The following is a 15028-nucleotide window of genomic DNA, read 5'->3' on the forward strand; positions in this document are numbered from 1 at the left end:
GATCCCTTCCTTTAAGCACATTTTGGGCTGTTTTTTTTCTGGTTTATATTTTATCTATTTCAGGTCTTATATGCAACTGATTAGCATCTTTATTTGCTTTTAATATTGTGCTTGATTCTGAAACACCACCACCACCCCTGAAAATATTTTTTTCCCCAGTGCCAGGTGTGTCACCAAGTGTCCCAAAACATCTCACTCTCTGCACCCCACTCACTGCATTGCTGCCCGAGGTAAGGACATGCCCCCAATTTCTTCAACAATCTCTGCTAAGGGTTTTTCCTTTGTGAGTGCTTCTTCCTTCCCTGTGTGATAAGAGTTCCCTTGTTTTTGCACAGTGGTGTAAAACCTCTGGAAAATCCTCTGGGTAAAGCAGAAGTGAACTCAGAGTGGAGCTCCAGCCAAATGCCACCCCAAGGCAAAGGACACCCTGTCCTCGCCATCCAACTGACCTGCTCCATCCTAAGGCCTCCAGGAAAGTTGTTTCTATCTATTTCTGTGCCAGATAATACTAACAAAAGCTACTCTTTCAGCAGGAAGGAGTCACTTGAGACCAGAACTGAAGTTTTCATTGCACCTGATGCTGGAGACTGATCATGGAAAGGCAGGTATGGAACAGCCACTGCCGTGGTCCTAAAACATGCAATGCACTTTAGACAATTCCACCATGGAATATCCCTGGAAAACCCTTTTCCTGCAAGTCTCTGCAGTGAAGGCATCTGTGAATGCTGTTAAAGATGATGATATTCCACAAAGGTTGCCAGAGGCTCCAGCACTTAATGGCACTTTTGAGAGGGAATGTGTGAGTAAGAGGCAATACTCATGCCAGTGCTGGCAGAGAGAGACAGTGCACAGCATTCAGGAGAAAGCATTCATGCTTAGTGCTCTGTAAAAGAGTAATAGCTGCAAAAAAGTTTTCTGACTTGAAGGAGATGCTGAATAATACAACTTTCTCATTTTAAGCATTAACAGGTACTACAAAAACTAGTAATTCTCACTACTCAGAGGCTGCCTTGTGTGAAAGTTGTGTACATGAATACCTGGTCTGAGAGCTTAGAAAAACTTATTACAAATAAGACAGCAGGCTATGACCTTGTCTTCTTTAAAAAATCATTTCTGCAAAATCAAGAGCAAACCCTCTTGCTGTTAAAGTAATTTCCCAGTTTCTGATTTTTTAAATACCATTTGTCAGGTGGGTTGCTGCCAAACAGAGTTCCCCAGTTGGAATCTGGCAGGAAAGCTCAATGCTTTGAGGTATGGTTCCACAGCAGCCTGAATTAACTAAGGTCAGCATCACTGTGCTGGTCCCAAAAGCAAAACTGTCCCAGAGGTAATTGCTGCATTTTGGGAAGAGCATTGGTATGAGAGGAAGGGAGAGGGTAGGATGTGGAGCAGGAGTGGAGGAGATGAGACTGCAGTGGCACTGACAAAAGCCACAGTCTTTGTAGAGATGGTGCCTGCATAAAGTCCTGCTTCCTTTGAAGCTAAGGGCAAGATGGAAGCAGATACATCCTGAAAACATTTTCCCCACCCTTAACTCCCCTCATCCCTTTCCTGACTGTGTATGGAACCTTGGGGGTTCAAAATCTGCAGAGAACAAGTGAGGATTCTCAGGCTTATTCTGAGGGATGTGATGCTCATCCCACCTGAGGCACGTGGATCCCACCTGGGTAGGAGCTGGACATCTAAATCCTGCTCAGCCAGGGCTCCATTTCAGCAGAAGCTGAGGGAGCAGCCCCAGCCCCAGGAGTCAGGTCTGGGCCCACACCTGAACCTGAGGTTGAATTCCTTCTTACTGAATTACAGCTTTGACTCCAGGGAAGGATTAAGGTGTGAGATGTGGTTTAAAAGGCCATCAGGGCCTGACTGAAAGCTGGTCCTACCCTGACTGCCAGCAGCCTGATATTCCCCCATGCACTCAGGCTTTATGTGTGCAGCCAGAGCCACCCTCTGCAGCTGAAATAGCCTCCACAGCCCACTGGCTATTCCCACAAGTGGGAAGGGCAAAAAGAGAGAGAATTAATTGAAAAGGATTAGTAAAAACCTATCAGGAAAGCCTTGGGAATACGTCAAAGGTAATCCAGCTGCTGTTGTGCCTCCCAGGACCCGTGTCAGGCTGGACACTTGTTGCTCTGTGCTTTGTCATGGGCAGGGGTGTAGCCTGCTCTTTGCAGCCTGCTCAGCCACACCAGGAGACACTCAGCTTCTCCCACAGAACTGAGAGCAGGAGTCAGCCCTGGGGTTTGGGAGATTTGTCTCTTCAGCCACTTTTACCCTAAAAATCAGAGCAGGTAAATCCAGGTGCAGCAGCTGATGCTGAGGGAAAGGCTCTGTGCAGACCCCGTGGGATGTGGGGTGTGAGCTGCCCCCTCCAGAGAGCTCAGCAGGCCCAGGCTGGGAGGGTGAGGAGTGAGTGAAGGCAGGAGCAGCCCCTGGCCAGGGGGGTTGCTCAGCTCTGTGGGGTCAGGATGGCCCTCCCTGCTGGGACACACCTTGGAGCAGCAGCTCCAGCCCACCATGGTCACTGGCTGACCAGGAGACTGCTCTCCACAGCTGGGGCTCCCTCAGCTGCCAGGCAGGAGCTGAGCATGATGTACTCAATGTATCACTGTCCACCACAGGCCAGGGAAAGCTGAGAATCGTTGTCTGAATTTGAATTTGTCCACATTGCTCGTCCAGTGCCTGAAATTTGTTCTACAGCAGCAATCTTGTGCCCCGTGGAAGATTATGGCTGTTCCAGCTGGAAGGGAAACCTTCAGGTGGTGAGTGGTGGGAAGGAGCTATAATAGAGCAGGGCAGGACAGATGCACTTGCCACAGATATTTTTCAAACAGAAAAGGAAAATAATATAAAATTGACTTTTCCTTAATTTCCCCTCTGTCCTTCCTTGATGTCATGCCTGAGGGCATAAATGTCTTCAATATAAAAAATATATTGCAGCTCCCCAGGTGATGGCCCTGAGACACAGCCTGAGAAGCAGTGGCATTGTCTGCTTCCCAGAAAAATTCTCTGAGATGCCTTGCTTGCTTTTCTCCTCTCCCCCACTCTCCCCTAGGGCTCTCTGTCTGGCTGCTTCCTGGTGACAGTCCTGAAGGAAGCCACCTTCCCTTCCCTCAGTCCTGAAGGAAGTCAGGCTGGAAGCCTCTCTCACCAGTTCACAGGAAGGTAGTGCTGACTTCTGGAAACACAACGAAATAGGGAAGGTAAGAGGTCCATGCTGGCTTCTGTGAGCACAGAGCCTCTCCCCTGGACATTCCAATCTGGATGGAAACCTGTGGTGATTTTCAGGGCTTCACATTCCCAGAAACTGGCAGCAGTTTCATACAGTAGCTAAAGCAGGAAAGCCCTCAGCAATGGCACTGCCCTTGGGGCTCTAGGAGCAGTCCTCGTTGCAGTGGAGGCCCAGGAGCTCCTCAGCCAAGCTGATGAGACCGTTCTCTTCCAGGGCTGCGATCAGCCGTGCTATCGTGGCCTTCTTGCCCTCTGACTGGATGAACCTGAGCAGCAGCTGATAGGCCTGTTCATAGAGTCCCTCCCGCTCGTACTCCAGGGCCAGGTTGTCAATGACAGGGTCACGCAGGGCCCGGCAGCTCTTCTGCAAAGAGCGACCCACCTGCTTCCACTTCTTGGACACCAGCTTGGCAAACTTCTGGTGGTCGTCCGGTGTGATTGTCCTGTTGTCTGAAAGGGACAGAGGGGAGGTGAGACACAGAGCTTTCATGGCTGATGTGATGCAGCCTGGGCCGGTCCAAGGTTTGGTCAGTGTTCTGTGGAGCAGGGAAGCTGTTCAGTGCCCACAGCACGTTATTAAACTGCTGTGAAGCTGCTCTGCCTTCCTCTGGTGTTCCAGCACCAGGGCAGCACTCTGGGGTTGGGGCAGTGAAGCTACAGGGACTGTCCTGCTGGGAGCAGTTCCCCCACCACTGGAAAGGGAAACCCAGCAGGAGTTAAGCCTCCCTGCTCACTGTGCCTCAGCTGCACATCTCAGTTCCCCACAGTCCTCCAGCCCCCAGGGTGCTGCTGCTGCCTCGGGGGGCAAACCTGTAGCACGTGGTGACACAATTACCTGCTCACAGCCATGTGCCCTGGCACATCTGAGCTCCTTGCCTTGCTCATGCTGTTCCCTTATTGAAATCCTCCCACAACATCATCAGAGCATCTGGGCTTGCCCCTACCCTGCAAGCTTGGCAATGCCTTTTTCCTTTTCTTGTTTCTCCCCCAGGACTGTGCTGTGGTTTGCCAGAGCTCTTTTTTTCCTGATGGACATCCTCTTCATTTTTTTTAGCCTTTCAGAAGCAACTTGGTAAGTCCAAGTCTCCTGTTCCCTACCTAAGCATCCTCCAAATACTGAAACCTAGACAAGAGCTCTCTTCTGGGCTGTTTAGCACTGGAGCCTGCACACAGCTCAGAAGTGATCCAGCTGATCCAAGCTACCATTGCTGTGAGACTGTTTGAAAGCTCCCTGTAGGGACAGACCCCAGGGGCAGCTGGTGTACTGCAGGGAGCCTCGACTAAAAAGCAGGGCTGAGGGTGTCCACAGTAATCTCCACAGTCTAATCCAACCTGTGCTATTAACTCAGCTCAGCCAGTGACGTGGAGGAAGAGAAAAATATATTCTTCCTTTCAGTATCAATTTTAAAATGTGAGGAACCTGGAAGGGACACAGGCTCTGAAGCATCTGGTTTTGTGCCACCCCAGAAAAGAAAACAGGTTGAGGCCTGATCTGAAGCACTGTGACGATATTTTAGGACCATTATCATTCCTTCCTTATGGGATGCTGGAAAATCCTTGATTTATCTGAGGTAGACCCCCAATGTGCAGCCATGCTAGTCCTCCCTCTCAGGCTGTGAGGCAAGGAAGACCAAGGGTTCTCTTGGTTAGTTCTAACTACTCACCAAACTGCTGTCCCTGAAAGAGGAAGGTGCCTGGTGGGGGAAGGGAGCTGCCTTGAGAAGGATAAGGCAGAGATGGGGACTTGAGAGGTGCACAGTCTTTTATAGCCACGTTGTTGTTGATGCTCTGGTGCACAGTCAGGCTCTTGAGGTGTTCCTCCAGCTCCGTGAGCTCCTCGTCCCGCAGGCGGTCGGGCTGCAACACAAACACCATCAGGGACTCCTGCCATGCAAACACCATCAGGGACTCTGCCAGGGTCACCCTCCTGCAAAGCTCCGGGTACTTAGCGAGAAGGTGCAGCTTAAGATGATGGTGTCAAGAGGGGAGCGATGAGATAGCCACAGCATGAGCTCTAAGCCAGCTAAATGAGACAGTCTGATGGAGCTCTGGCTGTTAACGTGTGAATTTGAATCTGTAATGTGATATGACACAAACCATCTCCCCCTCCTGGGTTTCTCCTGTGAGAAACAAGCTTACAAGTTGCTTACAAGTTGCACAAAACTGCTTATTTTTAGCACCCTTCTGCAAGAATTAGGGTGCACTATAGGCAGCAAGGCTCCTCCAAACTCCACGTGAGGGTCAGACCCACAGAACGGGGTGACCTGATCCAATGGCTCATGGCCACCAAAGCAGGCAGCTCCTGTTACCACCTCCTGTCTCTCTCTGTCCCTCTGTCCCTAAGGTTTGTTGTTGCTGGGTCCTTGCCAAGCCAGTTTTTCTCACTAACCAAGGGAAAACTAGTCTGACCTCCAAAAAGCAGGTAATGGGGAAAGGAGTAAAGAAGGCAAAGCACATGGGAAGAGTCAAACCTGGTGAGTACTCTGACTCAGTCAGAGCTAACCACTGGTTCATCTCATGTGCAGCAGGTCCCAGCACTGCCCTCAGCTGCTGCCAGCTGGGCCCCACTGCCATCCTTCTGACTGGGGCCTGTCAGGTGGGGTCAGACTGAGACACTTCTGGGGAACTGAGAATAAGCCCATCTCTTTTGTCCAGTCAGCTAGTTCAGCAGAGGGAGGGAGCAGCAGGCCAAAGCTGGCAGGGTATGGGATAACACATGTTGTTTGGTCCAGGGATCAAAGGTTTGAGTCTCATTCTCTGCTTCCAGAAAAGCAACCTGGCAAAACTTGCTCGTGTGCCTATCTTCCTGAATACATGGTGACCACCTATTTCTCAGGACCTTCTAGAGGAACCAGAGGAGCCAGAGCTACAGTTCCAGATGGAAAAAAAGGAAGGTGATGAGTTTAATCATGTCAGGTGCCTTGCTTTTGTGGTGAGATGACGAGATCTCACAGTTCTTGCAGGCAGGACCAGAGTGCCAGTGCCCAAGTGTGCAATGTGGGCTCTGAGAGGTGTTGCCCTCAGCAGGGCAGCCCCCTGTGCTGGCAGCAGGTGCTGTGTGTCCCCACTCTGTCACAGGGGGTTGGTGTGACCTGCCCAGTGTTTGCACTCACACTCATTTCGGGGTGCTGCTCTGGGAGCAGGGGGTGTGAGAGGCAGGGCAGGAAGGTGCTGAGCAGTGCTGGTTCCACACAGGCCCGCTGTCCTCTGTGCCCCCTCACAGCTGTACCAGGCACAGCCATGGTCTCAGCTGCACCCTCCAGCATTCCTCCTCTCAGTGGGGATAACAGCCATGCTAACTGTTACACACAGGAGCCTCAGGGGTTTAGCAGGGTCTCTGTAGGGTGTTTTAGGGAATGCTACTGCCCTTCTGCAAAAGTGCATGGCTCTTTTCTGGGGAAGGGCAGAGCTGCTTCTCCACATTACAGCTGAGAACTAAAGGAAGAAGTCTGTCAACCCAAGGTGCTGCATCAGAACAATATCTGCAGCCACCTTCCCGAGCCCTGTGCCACCACTCCCCCTCCCATTCACCTTTTCTCTGTAGATGCACTCCAGGCAACGATCCTCATCCTTCAGCATGTTGTCAAGGTGCTCGCTGCCAGTCCTCAGCTCCATTTCCAGAGGCACCGTGGTCGTGGCCAAGGAGAGCTGGAGGTGGTTCTGGAGGGCCCTCTGGAGCGCTCCGTCGCGGTAACTGCGCAGGAAGCGGCGGCAGTTCTCCTGCCTGCAGAACTTGAGCTGCACTATCAGCTGGGGGTGGCTGCAGTACACCTTCAGCATGTCCACACCATTCATGCTGCCCGTGGAGTCTGGCAGGGAGGAGTGAGCAGAGTCACCATCCAGGCATGAGACAGCTCACCCAGACCCACTCCCACCCACCACCAAGCCTGCAAGGGAGCAGCTTTTGAATTCTCTTGGTGACAAAGTTCTCTGGGATGAAAAGCCTGCACGTAAAACCAAGAGGGAAGGATTAAGTTCTCGCTGCCCTGCCACCATGGATCTCCATGAAGTATGGTGTCCAACTGAAGATGGATGGAACTACATCCCAGGTAATTGTATCAACACTGTTTATTAGGGGAGGTTTTAAATGTAAGGTTCCATTTCCAGGGCTGAGATGGTTACAGTAAATTGGTAGCACAGGAAAGTTTTACAGATGAAAGCTCAGTTCAGCTCAGTGCTCAGTCAGTCTTCAGTCCCTGTGACTGGAGTTTTATGCAGTGATGAAGGTCCTCGAAAGAGACCCAGTGTTTCCTCTCCAGTCTGTGCCTAGAGGTAACTTTGGCTGGTGAATGGCAGATCCAGCCACAGGAATTAAGCTGCTTGAGACTGGGCCTTGACTTGTTAAGGTCTTTTGCACAGAGGATTAATTCACAGTAAAATCTTTGCAAGGATGAAGCCAGGGATGTACCCTCTGACATTACTATAGGAGGAGCAGGAGCAATGTGGACAACAGAAATTGCCAGGCTTCCTTTTCCCAGGAAAATTTAATTTTTATTAGCTGTGCACATGGATCTTGTCTCCACAGTGACTTTATATGCTGATGATGACAGTTCAAAGTGTGTGGTTTTCCTTTTTTTGCAGCAGAGGCCCATGGGAGGCTGCTGTACTGCTTCCAGACCCGACTTAAACTCTTGGCCTGTCATACACAGGGCTGTGTGGAGGCACCAGCTCAGACTGGCACTACATCAGGTATTGCTAAACCACAGGTCATGGCATGGAGGACAATCCCAAGGCAAGAACAATCCCATGCTTGGAGGACAATGTGTGCTCCACATTAGGCAGGACAAGTGATCTGCCATCTAACAGTGGCTTTACATGTTTACTGAGTCCTGGTTGCATCAGAAAGTCTAGTTTGGACCAAATGTGTAACTGGGACATGGGGCATTTTAATTCACTGGGGATGACCAGAAGTGTCTTTTTATCTCTTCCTTCATACTTTTTTTTTTGTGAGTGCTTATTAAACAAAAGCTGCCATAGCAGGATAAGAGGGATGGGGAGGAAAAGCCTCACAGACATGGAAACCTTTATGAGTAGTGTTCAAGACAGCTGTAAAGCTACCTCAAAAGACAGGACTTTGCAACTGCCTGTCTTCATGGGGAAGACATGCCCTTCTGTCTGGGGTCTCCCTCTCATTTCAGTGTGTGCCTGTTGCCTCTCATTCCCCAGGCACCACTATGAAAGGCATGGCTCCATCTCCCCCTCCCCACAGGTATCAGCAGGCTGTTTGGTAGGTCCCCTGAAGCCTTCTCTTCCCCAGGCTGAACAGGTCCCACTCCCTCAGCCTTTCCTCACAGGACAAAGGCTCCAGCCCCCAACCATCTTGGTGAACCTCTGCTGAACTTACTCCACTTTGTCGTCTTTCCTAAACAGTGAGGACCAGCTTTCCCTGCCCATGAGTGTGAGATTAAAGGAAGGCGTGGCATGGTGTGAAGAGCCGAGGCAGCACACCAAGATATGAGAGAGAACAGGTACCTGCCAGTGCCAGCTTCAGTGCCCTGAACACACCGGGCTTCTTCTGGGGGCTCTCGTAGAGGGACGGCAGGACGACGGCCTTGCTCGTTGACTGGAGGAAGAGGTAAGCACTGCCAATCCAGGGAGTGGAGCTGCCTGCCATCTTCAGCACCCTACAAAATCACACAGCCAGCTGAGAGACCAGAGGGAAAATGGCCTGATGCCAGGGGAGTGCTTACAGCAAACACTAAGCCACAAGCGTGAGGGAATTATGGGGATTTACCCTTATTTCTTAGAGGAGTGCTGATGTTGTTAAAGCAAGTGTAACCTTTATTACTCTGCAAAGCACAGCACAGTAGGGACATGGTGTCCCAAAACCAGCAGCTCACAAAGCTTTGCTTTCACTTTCCACTGGAGTCCATTCATTTCAGAGTCCAAATATACTACAAAGCAAAGAGTTTCAGTCCTCAAGAGTTTCAGTCCTCATGCCTCTGACTGACCAGCCAAGCTGACAAACCCTGAAGATGCATAGTTGAGGTGCTCCAGGAGTCCTGGCTCTGGCACTTTCCCATGGACTGAAGCCCTGCTGCTGGCAGAGGCGTTTTGCCTGAGCTCCCAGTCCCCTGGCTGTCTTCAGTAAAGGACATGTTACAGAGCCCAGAGCTCTTGTAGCAGAACACTCTACACAAACAGGACAAGGGCTAATGGTTTTAAACTAAAAGATGGCAGATTTAGACTAGATATCAGGAAGAAATTTTTTACAATGAGGGTGGTGAAACGCTGGCAAAGGTTGCCCAGAGAGGTAGTGGGTGCCCCATCCCTGAAAATATTCCAGTTCAGGTGTGACAGGGCTCTGAGCAACCCGGTCAAGTTGAAGATGTCCCTGCCCAGCACAGAGGGGTTGGACTATGCCTTGAACGGTCCCTTCCAACCCCAACCATCCCGTGTTTCTGTGGCTCAGGACTCTCCTCCGCTTTGCTGATGCCCTTTGCTGCCGTGCCCCCGCAGTGTTATCCCCGCAGGTTGAACTGTGCAGCCCCGCCAGCGCTGCCCGCCCCGGTCCCCGCTCCGCACCCCTGTGCTGTCAGAACAGAAAGCCGCCTTTGTGCCCGTGGCTGTTGCCCTCCTCGCCGGCTCCTGGCAGGGCTCAGGCGCTGCCGCTCCCTGCCCGCCCCGGCCCCGCGCTGTCCCTGGGGAAGGCGCTGGAGCAGCGCAGCCCTCGGCGGTGCCGCCCGCGGGGCCCCGGGTGTGCCCCGGGTGTGCCCCAGCCCCTCCGGCCCGGCCCGGCCCGGCTCTGCTCTGCCTGTCCCGGCGGGACCCGCCGCCCCCGGCCCGGCCCGGCAGCCCCGGGCCCGGCGTTACCTCGTACCGCCGCTCGGCCTCGGCCCCGGCACTTCCGCCCCAGCGCGGCACCGCCCGCCCGGCCCGGGGCCGAGGGAGGGGGATGGCCCTGGCCCGGGGCTGAGGCTGAGGGAGGGGGATGGCCCCAGCCCGGGGCTGAGGCCGAGGGAGGGGAATGGCCCCGGCCCGGGCTGAGGCCGAGGGAGGGGGATGGCCCCGGCCCGGGGCTGAGGCTGAGGGAGGGGAATGGCCCCAGCCCCGGCTGCGGCACCGCGCCGGCCCCTCAGCCCTCCCGCTGGCCCGGCCGCCCTGCTCGGTGTCCCCCCGCGGGGCCGCACACCCGGGCTCGGGGCTCGGCCGCTCGTGTGGGTGAGGGTGTGACACCGGTCGGGAACGCTCCGCTCCGTAACCGCGGGTCTGTCCCGGGCCATGGGGTCGGAGGCAGGGGGTCGATGTGAGCCCTGCGGGGCTGGGCCCGGCCGGCACCGCTCCGCTGCCCCCGCGGTGCTGCTGAGGGGAGCTCCGGCAGGGAGAGAGGATAAACCAGCTCTGCCCGAGTCCGTGAGAGGCCCGGTGCCAAGCAAAGCGAGGTTTGGGTCTGCATCACTCAGGTCGCAGCTTCCTGCCCGGGCCGCGTTTACCTCGCCCAGGTGTCCTGTGAGCAGAGGGGGGACTGCAGCCCCCTGCTCTGTCCCCAGCTGGCAAGAAGCTGCCGTGGACCTGGGGCCAGGTTTTGTGCGAGCTGCCATCGTCCCCCTGGCTCGGCAGTGATTTGTGCAAGCTCCCTGGGGACCTGAACTTCAAACACAAGCAGGAAGCATTGTAAAGGATTAAAAATACCTACACATTTGATACTATTTTACAACAGTAGTATTTTAACGATACAAACTTAATTTGTTCGCCAAAGGGAAAACGTGATTGAAATAGCTCTGGGAAGGGGTTAATCTAGGCTGGCTCTGCTGGGTGCTCTGGTTTGCAAGCGTCAGCACAGCACCCACAGACCCTGTCAGGGTCAGCAGCCCTGGCAGTGCCAGCGCTCCTGGAAGCCAGGCAGGTACTTGCTGACAGTTTAAGCAAGCGAGTTCATGCATTTAAGGGCTGATGGGCTTAAATGAGCCCAGACACCTCAACCTGCCCCTACAAAACCCAAACCTGAAGCAGAGCTGGCTCCCAGTCAGGTGGGAACCACAGGGTGAGTTGCTGTGGGGAGCATCACCCACCCGCGTCCTGTAAAAATTTTTTCATTGAAGCTAATCTGTTTGCTGCATGTTGTGGAGATAAAATAGAAAAGGGTAGCTGAGACCTGAGTTTATCATCTGCTAACCCTTGCTGAGTATGTGCTTTCAGGGAGCATCCCATGGGGTGGGATAATGAGCACTTGGAGTTTTATCCTGTTGTTTCCCACTTGGGAAGTAAAGTTGGCCCAAGCCCGCTGTCCTCACTGGGGTGGGCTCTGAAGGGGGGCCCAGGCCAGCCTGCAGTGCTCAGAGACCATGAACCCTGCTTCTGGCTGACCCAAACCTGTTCAGCTGCTTTAACACTACTAACTTTGCCCTTCTGCCTCCCTTCCTGTGCTCAGGCCATACTCTTCAGCTTTTCCAAGCAGCTACCACAGCTAAAAACGCACTCTTGCTGTCCAAGAGATTCAGGATCCTTCTTAATGGCTCCAAAAGCTTTAAAGAAATCATAAAATGAAAGGAGCTGAACACATGAGATCTCAGGTAAGGCCTTTGCCTGGTTTGACATTTTGGCAAACGTGTATTAGAGTGAGTATTAAAAGCAGCTAAAAGTAGAAAAGCAGGGTCCGAGCAGTCAAAGGTGATTGTCAGAGAAAATGCTGAGTTCCCAGGAAGGAAGCAGGACGGTGTCACTTGGCTGCTCGAGCCCTGCTGGGTGGAAGGGGGCTGATAGATGGCAGATAAGATAGTAGAGCTGTTGTGCTGCTCACACTCAGAATAACCAGTTATGCCTCAGAGCCCCATATTCTACCAAACTGTGCAGTTGTGTTCCTCTCTGTGTTGTGCTTTCTGCCTCGCTGCTCCATACTTGCTTCATGGTTTTCAACCCTTACCCTGCTTTGAGGATCTCTGGATGCACGGGTTTTCATTTCAGTGAGACCTGTGATGCTCCAATAATGTTGTGACCCTGAGACCTGGGGCTTCCAAAGCAGGAGGGAATGCCATGAATTTCAAAGAGAGAATGTGAGACTTGGCCCATGATCCAGAGCTGGTCGAGGAAGGGGAAGGTTTGCTTCTAAAAATCCCTTATTTGGTCATAGAGGGCTGAAAAAATACGTCATGGTGGTGGTTTTGTTTGTGCAGAAATCTCAAAGATGGATGCAACGCATTTTGGAAGGTGGATAAAAAAGGTCTGATGCTCTGAACCTCAGCCTTCTTTCCAGGTGCTTATTCTTCTGCATTGTAGTTCACAGGGAAGGTTGATCAAAATATACTTTTCCCTTTTTATATCAGATGTGTAAATGCAGTTTCTACAAACTGGAGTGACAGTTATAAAACGTTTTTATTTCCAAACTGTAACATCTCATCACAGGCAAGGACCGCTGTCATTAAGCTGCTGATTTCTACTCTAGGCCTTGTGTTGCACTATCAGTAAAAAATGGATATGTGGGGCTGTTTTCTGTTCAGAGCTTCTGCTTGCAAAGAGGTTTTTCCCCCACAGTTTGAGAAATCTGTCTCAGCTTTTTGAATACCACTGCAGCAGTACTAGAAAATTCCCTTGCATTTTTATTACTCAGGGTAGCAAAACCTCACTGTAGGAAAAAAGGCCTTTTTTGCCCCCAAAGCTTTGATCTGGCATCTTTAACTCTTGAAAAGTATCACTCAGCTTCTTAGGACTGATCAAAGAAAACTGTGTAAAACAACTGGCCAACAGATTTTCCTCGTTTTCTGTGTTCGAATTCAAAATTCGGTGAAATTTCAAGTTTGAATATTTTTTTACCTCCTCCGTAGTCCAGTTGCATTGGTTTGATTTGTTAAATAGATCCTGACGTGTGTCTGTGTCTCTTCTGTTTGCCTGCTCTGGTTCCAAAGCTGTGGAACTGCATCCCAGAAGAAATCCTCATGCAAACACTGTGTTCTCTTTTGCAGGTGGATGCCCAGTGCCCCGGGGGTGCAGACCACGGGCTGCAGCCGTTCCTCCCTGCTCTGCTGGCCCTGCACAGAGCTCAGGTGAGAGCAGTGGGTTTCCATATCCCAGCATCTTTGCAGGAAGAACCAGATCATTGTTTCCAGTGCACATCAAACCACACACCCCACTCTGCTGTGACATTACTGACACTGTGACTTCTCTGTGTGATGATGTTATCTTGCATGACCAGCACCTGCTTATATAATAGAGAAATTCGTGTTTATGCTGAGTTTTTTCAGTTGCTGCTGATGATTCGGGCTCTAGGGGAAATGTTACATTCTCAGATACCTTGTTCCAAGTTGCCTCTTGAAAATGGCAAAGAAAAGGTACCAAATTGTTATCCTTATCCTGTATCTTACTTATCTAATGGGACTGATTCTTCTCACCTCCTGACTCCTTTGGTGTTTGGTCTTAAGGGACTCTGCAGGCATCAGGTGAGAAGAACTCTGTTTCATTTCTTAGCAGGAATGTCAAGCTTAGTCTTTGCAAGGAAAATTTAATTTTGATTTTACATTTTATTATGTTATTTGAAGAGCAGTTTCTGAGCAGAAATGATCCCGGCATTAAGCTACACTGCGAGCATGTATTTTGAGCTACCTAAAGCATTTATATTAAAAGCATATTAGATTCTATATGTAGCTATTTTTAGCACCCTCCCTTCTCACCCAAGAGACGGATAATTTCTGTTGACAAATAATATGGGATCTGTGGCCAAACCAGCTTAAAATTTTGACAGCCCTGAGGCCTGGCCAGCCCTCGTTCATCCATGCCAGCCAAAGCTTAGGACAGGAACATTCCAAAATAACAATCCAGATGCCTTCACAAACCTGGCCCTGCCGTGCCTGGGCATCCCCCTGGCTCTGGGCAGGTGGGTTCCCTGGGTGACTTGCTCCCCTGGCAGCAGAAGGTGCCCAGCACGTGTCCCCTTTGCATGACGCTGCGTGTTTATTCACCGCGCGCCGAGATCGGCTGCAGTGCACTTTCATTCTGTGCTTTGTTCTCTGGGCTGGTGATGCCATCGCTTTGTGCTGAGTTTTGAAGAGTGCGAGCAGCACTGCTGATGTGACTCCCTGGGCGCCTACTTTCCACTGGCCTGGGATAAAATTGGGTGGCTCAGTCGGTGCGGGACGCAGGCGCGTGCGGGGAGGCAGGCGCGCCACAGCCATGGGGTTAGTGGGGCTGGGGCACTGAGGAACTATGCAGGATTCACCCAGCTCTCTGGTGATGGATGGCTACTCCAGCAATGTCCCAGCCTTCCTAACGAAACTCTGGACGCTGGTGGAGGATCCTGAAACAAACCATCTCATCTGCTGGAGCTCTGTGAGTACAGTGAATGCGGAGTGTCACTAATGCCTGCAACACCAGGGAGAGCCCAAGCGGTGCCTGGCCCAGCAGTGCCTGGCCCAGCAGCTGCCCCTTGCTCTGCAGGTGCTGCCCAGCTCACTGGGAGAGTGCAAGGCAGTTCATTGAGGGCTCTTTTGGCTATGCTTGCTATTATTTGCCTGCAATATTGTGACTTTTCTATTTCAAAGGGACAACGGCTTTGGGAGTGTTTTAATAATAATATTTACACACTTCACTTGAAACGTTTTAAAAGGTGTCCAATATTCTCATTCTAAAAATTCCAGACTCTTTGAGAGAGAGGTTTTTCACCTTGTTTGAATCTGCTGGTCCCTAAAATTTTCTAGAGAAGGTGCAAAGACCTTAGAAAACTTCAATGTTGTTTGTATTATTCCACGTGTGTTTCTTAGCAGCCTTTCACAAATGTCTTGGGATAAGGCAGCAGATAAATAGTATTCAGATCTCAGACTCAAACCTAGAGCTTAAACAGCTCTCAGACTGGCACCCAAAATCACTCATT

At 51.5% G+C, this 15028-nt stretch overlaps 2 protein-coding genes and 1 long non-coding RNA gene across 8 annotated transcripts in view; 2 read left to right on the forward strand and 1 right to left on the reverse strand.

Annotated features, from left to right (window-relative positions):
* Nucleotides 1-6850, forward strand: LOC113974833. Of its 2 annotated transcripts, none has more exons than XR_003536652.1 (4): nucleotides 1-230; nucleotides 531-605; nucleotides 3053-3200; nucleotides 6773-6850. It is a non-coding gene; the product is annotated as an uncharacterized LOC113974833 (long non-coding RNA). The 2 variants fall into 2 exon arrangements; XR_003536651.1 differs by lacking the exon at nucleotides 6773-6850 and adding an exon at nucleotides 4220-4259.
* On the reverse strand, nucleotides 2847-10123 carry TRADD (TNFRSF1A associated via death domain). Of its 2 annotated transcripts, none has more exons than XM_027698343.1 (5): nucleotides 10042-10123; nucleotides 8701-8852; nucleotides 6760-7037; nucleotides 4893-5085; nucleotides 2847-3678 (listed from the first exon to the last, which is right to left on the reverse strand). In XM_027698343.1, exons 2-5 carry the CDS (start codon nucleotides 8840-8842, stop codon nucleotides 3371-3373), a joined length of 921 nt encoding a protein of 306 aa, XP_027554144.1. In that variant the 5' UTR covers nucleotides 8843-8852; nucleotides 10042-10123; the 3' UTR covers nucleotides 2847-3370. The 2 variants fall into 2 exon arrangements, with proteins under 2 accessions (XP_027554144.1, XP_027554145.1); XM_027698344.1 differs by lacking the exon at nucleotides 10042-10123 and adding an exon at nucleotides 8963-9419.
* The window catches only part of HSF4 (heat shock transcription factor 4), a 26934-nt gene continuing 20603 nt past the window's right edge, over nucleotides 8698-15028 (forward strand). For 3 of the 4 annotated variants that reach the window (XM_027698333.1, XM_027698336.1, XM_027698337.1), the window contains exons 1-2: nucleotides 8698-8803; nucleotides 13063-13208. In XM_027698333.1, coding sequence (XP_027554134.1) covers nucleotides 13101-13208 — 108 coding nt within the window. In that variant the 5' untranslated portion in view covers nucleotides 8698-8803; nucleotides 13063-13100. Of the gene's footprint in view, nucleotides 8804-13062; nucleotides 13209-13729; nucleotides 14488-15028 lie in introns of those variants that run through there. The other variant, XM_027698339.1, reaches the window with a different exon arrangement.

Source organism: Neopelma chrysocephalum, unplaced genomic scaffold (assembly GCF_003984885.1).
Source record: "Neopelma chrysocephalum unplaced genomic scaffold, ASM398488v2 Primary Assembly neopelma1_125, whole genome shotgun sequence".
Lineage (NCBI taxonomy): Eukaryota > Metazoa > Chordata > Aves > Passeriformes > Pipridae > Neopelma > Neopelma chrysocephalum.

Bases quoted from the DNA above. Each gene is read 5' to 3' on its own strand.
- TRADD (XM_027698343.1), bottom strand. From the start codon at position 8,842: ATGGCAGGCAGCTCCACTCCCTGGATTGGCAGTGCTTACCTCTTCCTC. The intron at 7,038-8,700 runs GTACCTGTTCTC...CCTCCCTGCCAG, and splicing joins ACTGAAGCTGGCACTGGCAG to ACTCCACGGGCAGCATGAAT. The intron at 5,086-6,759 runs GTGAATGGGAGG...TTTGTGTTGCAG, and splicing joins AGTGCATCTACAGAGAAAAG to CCCGACCGCCTGCGGGACGA.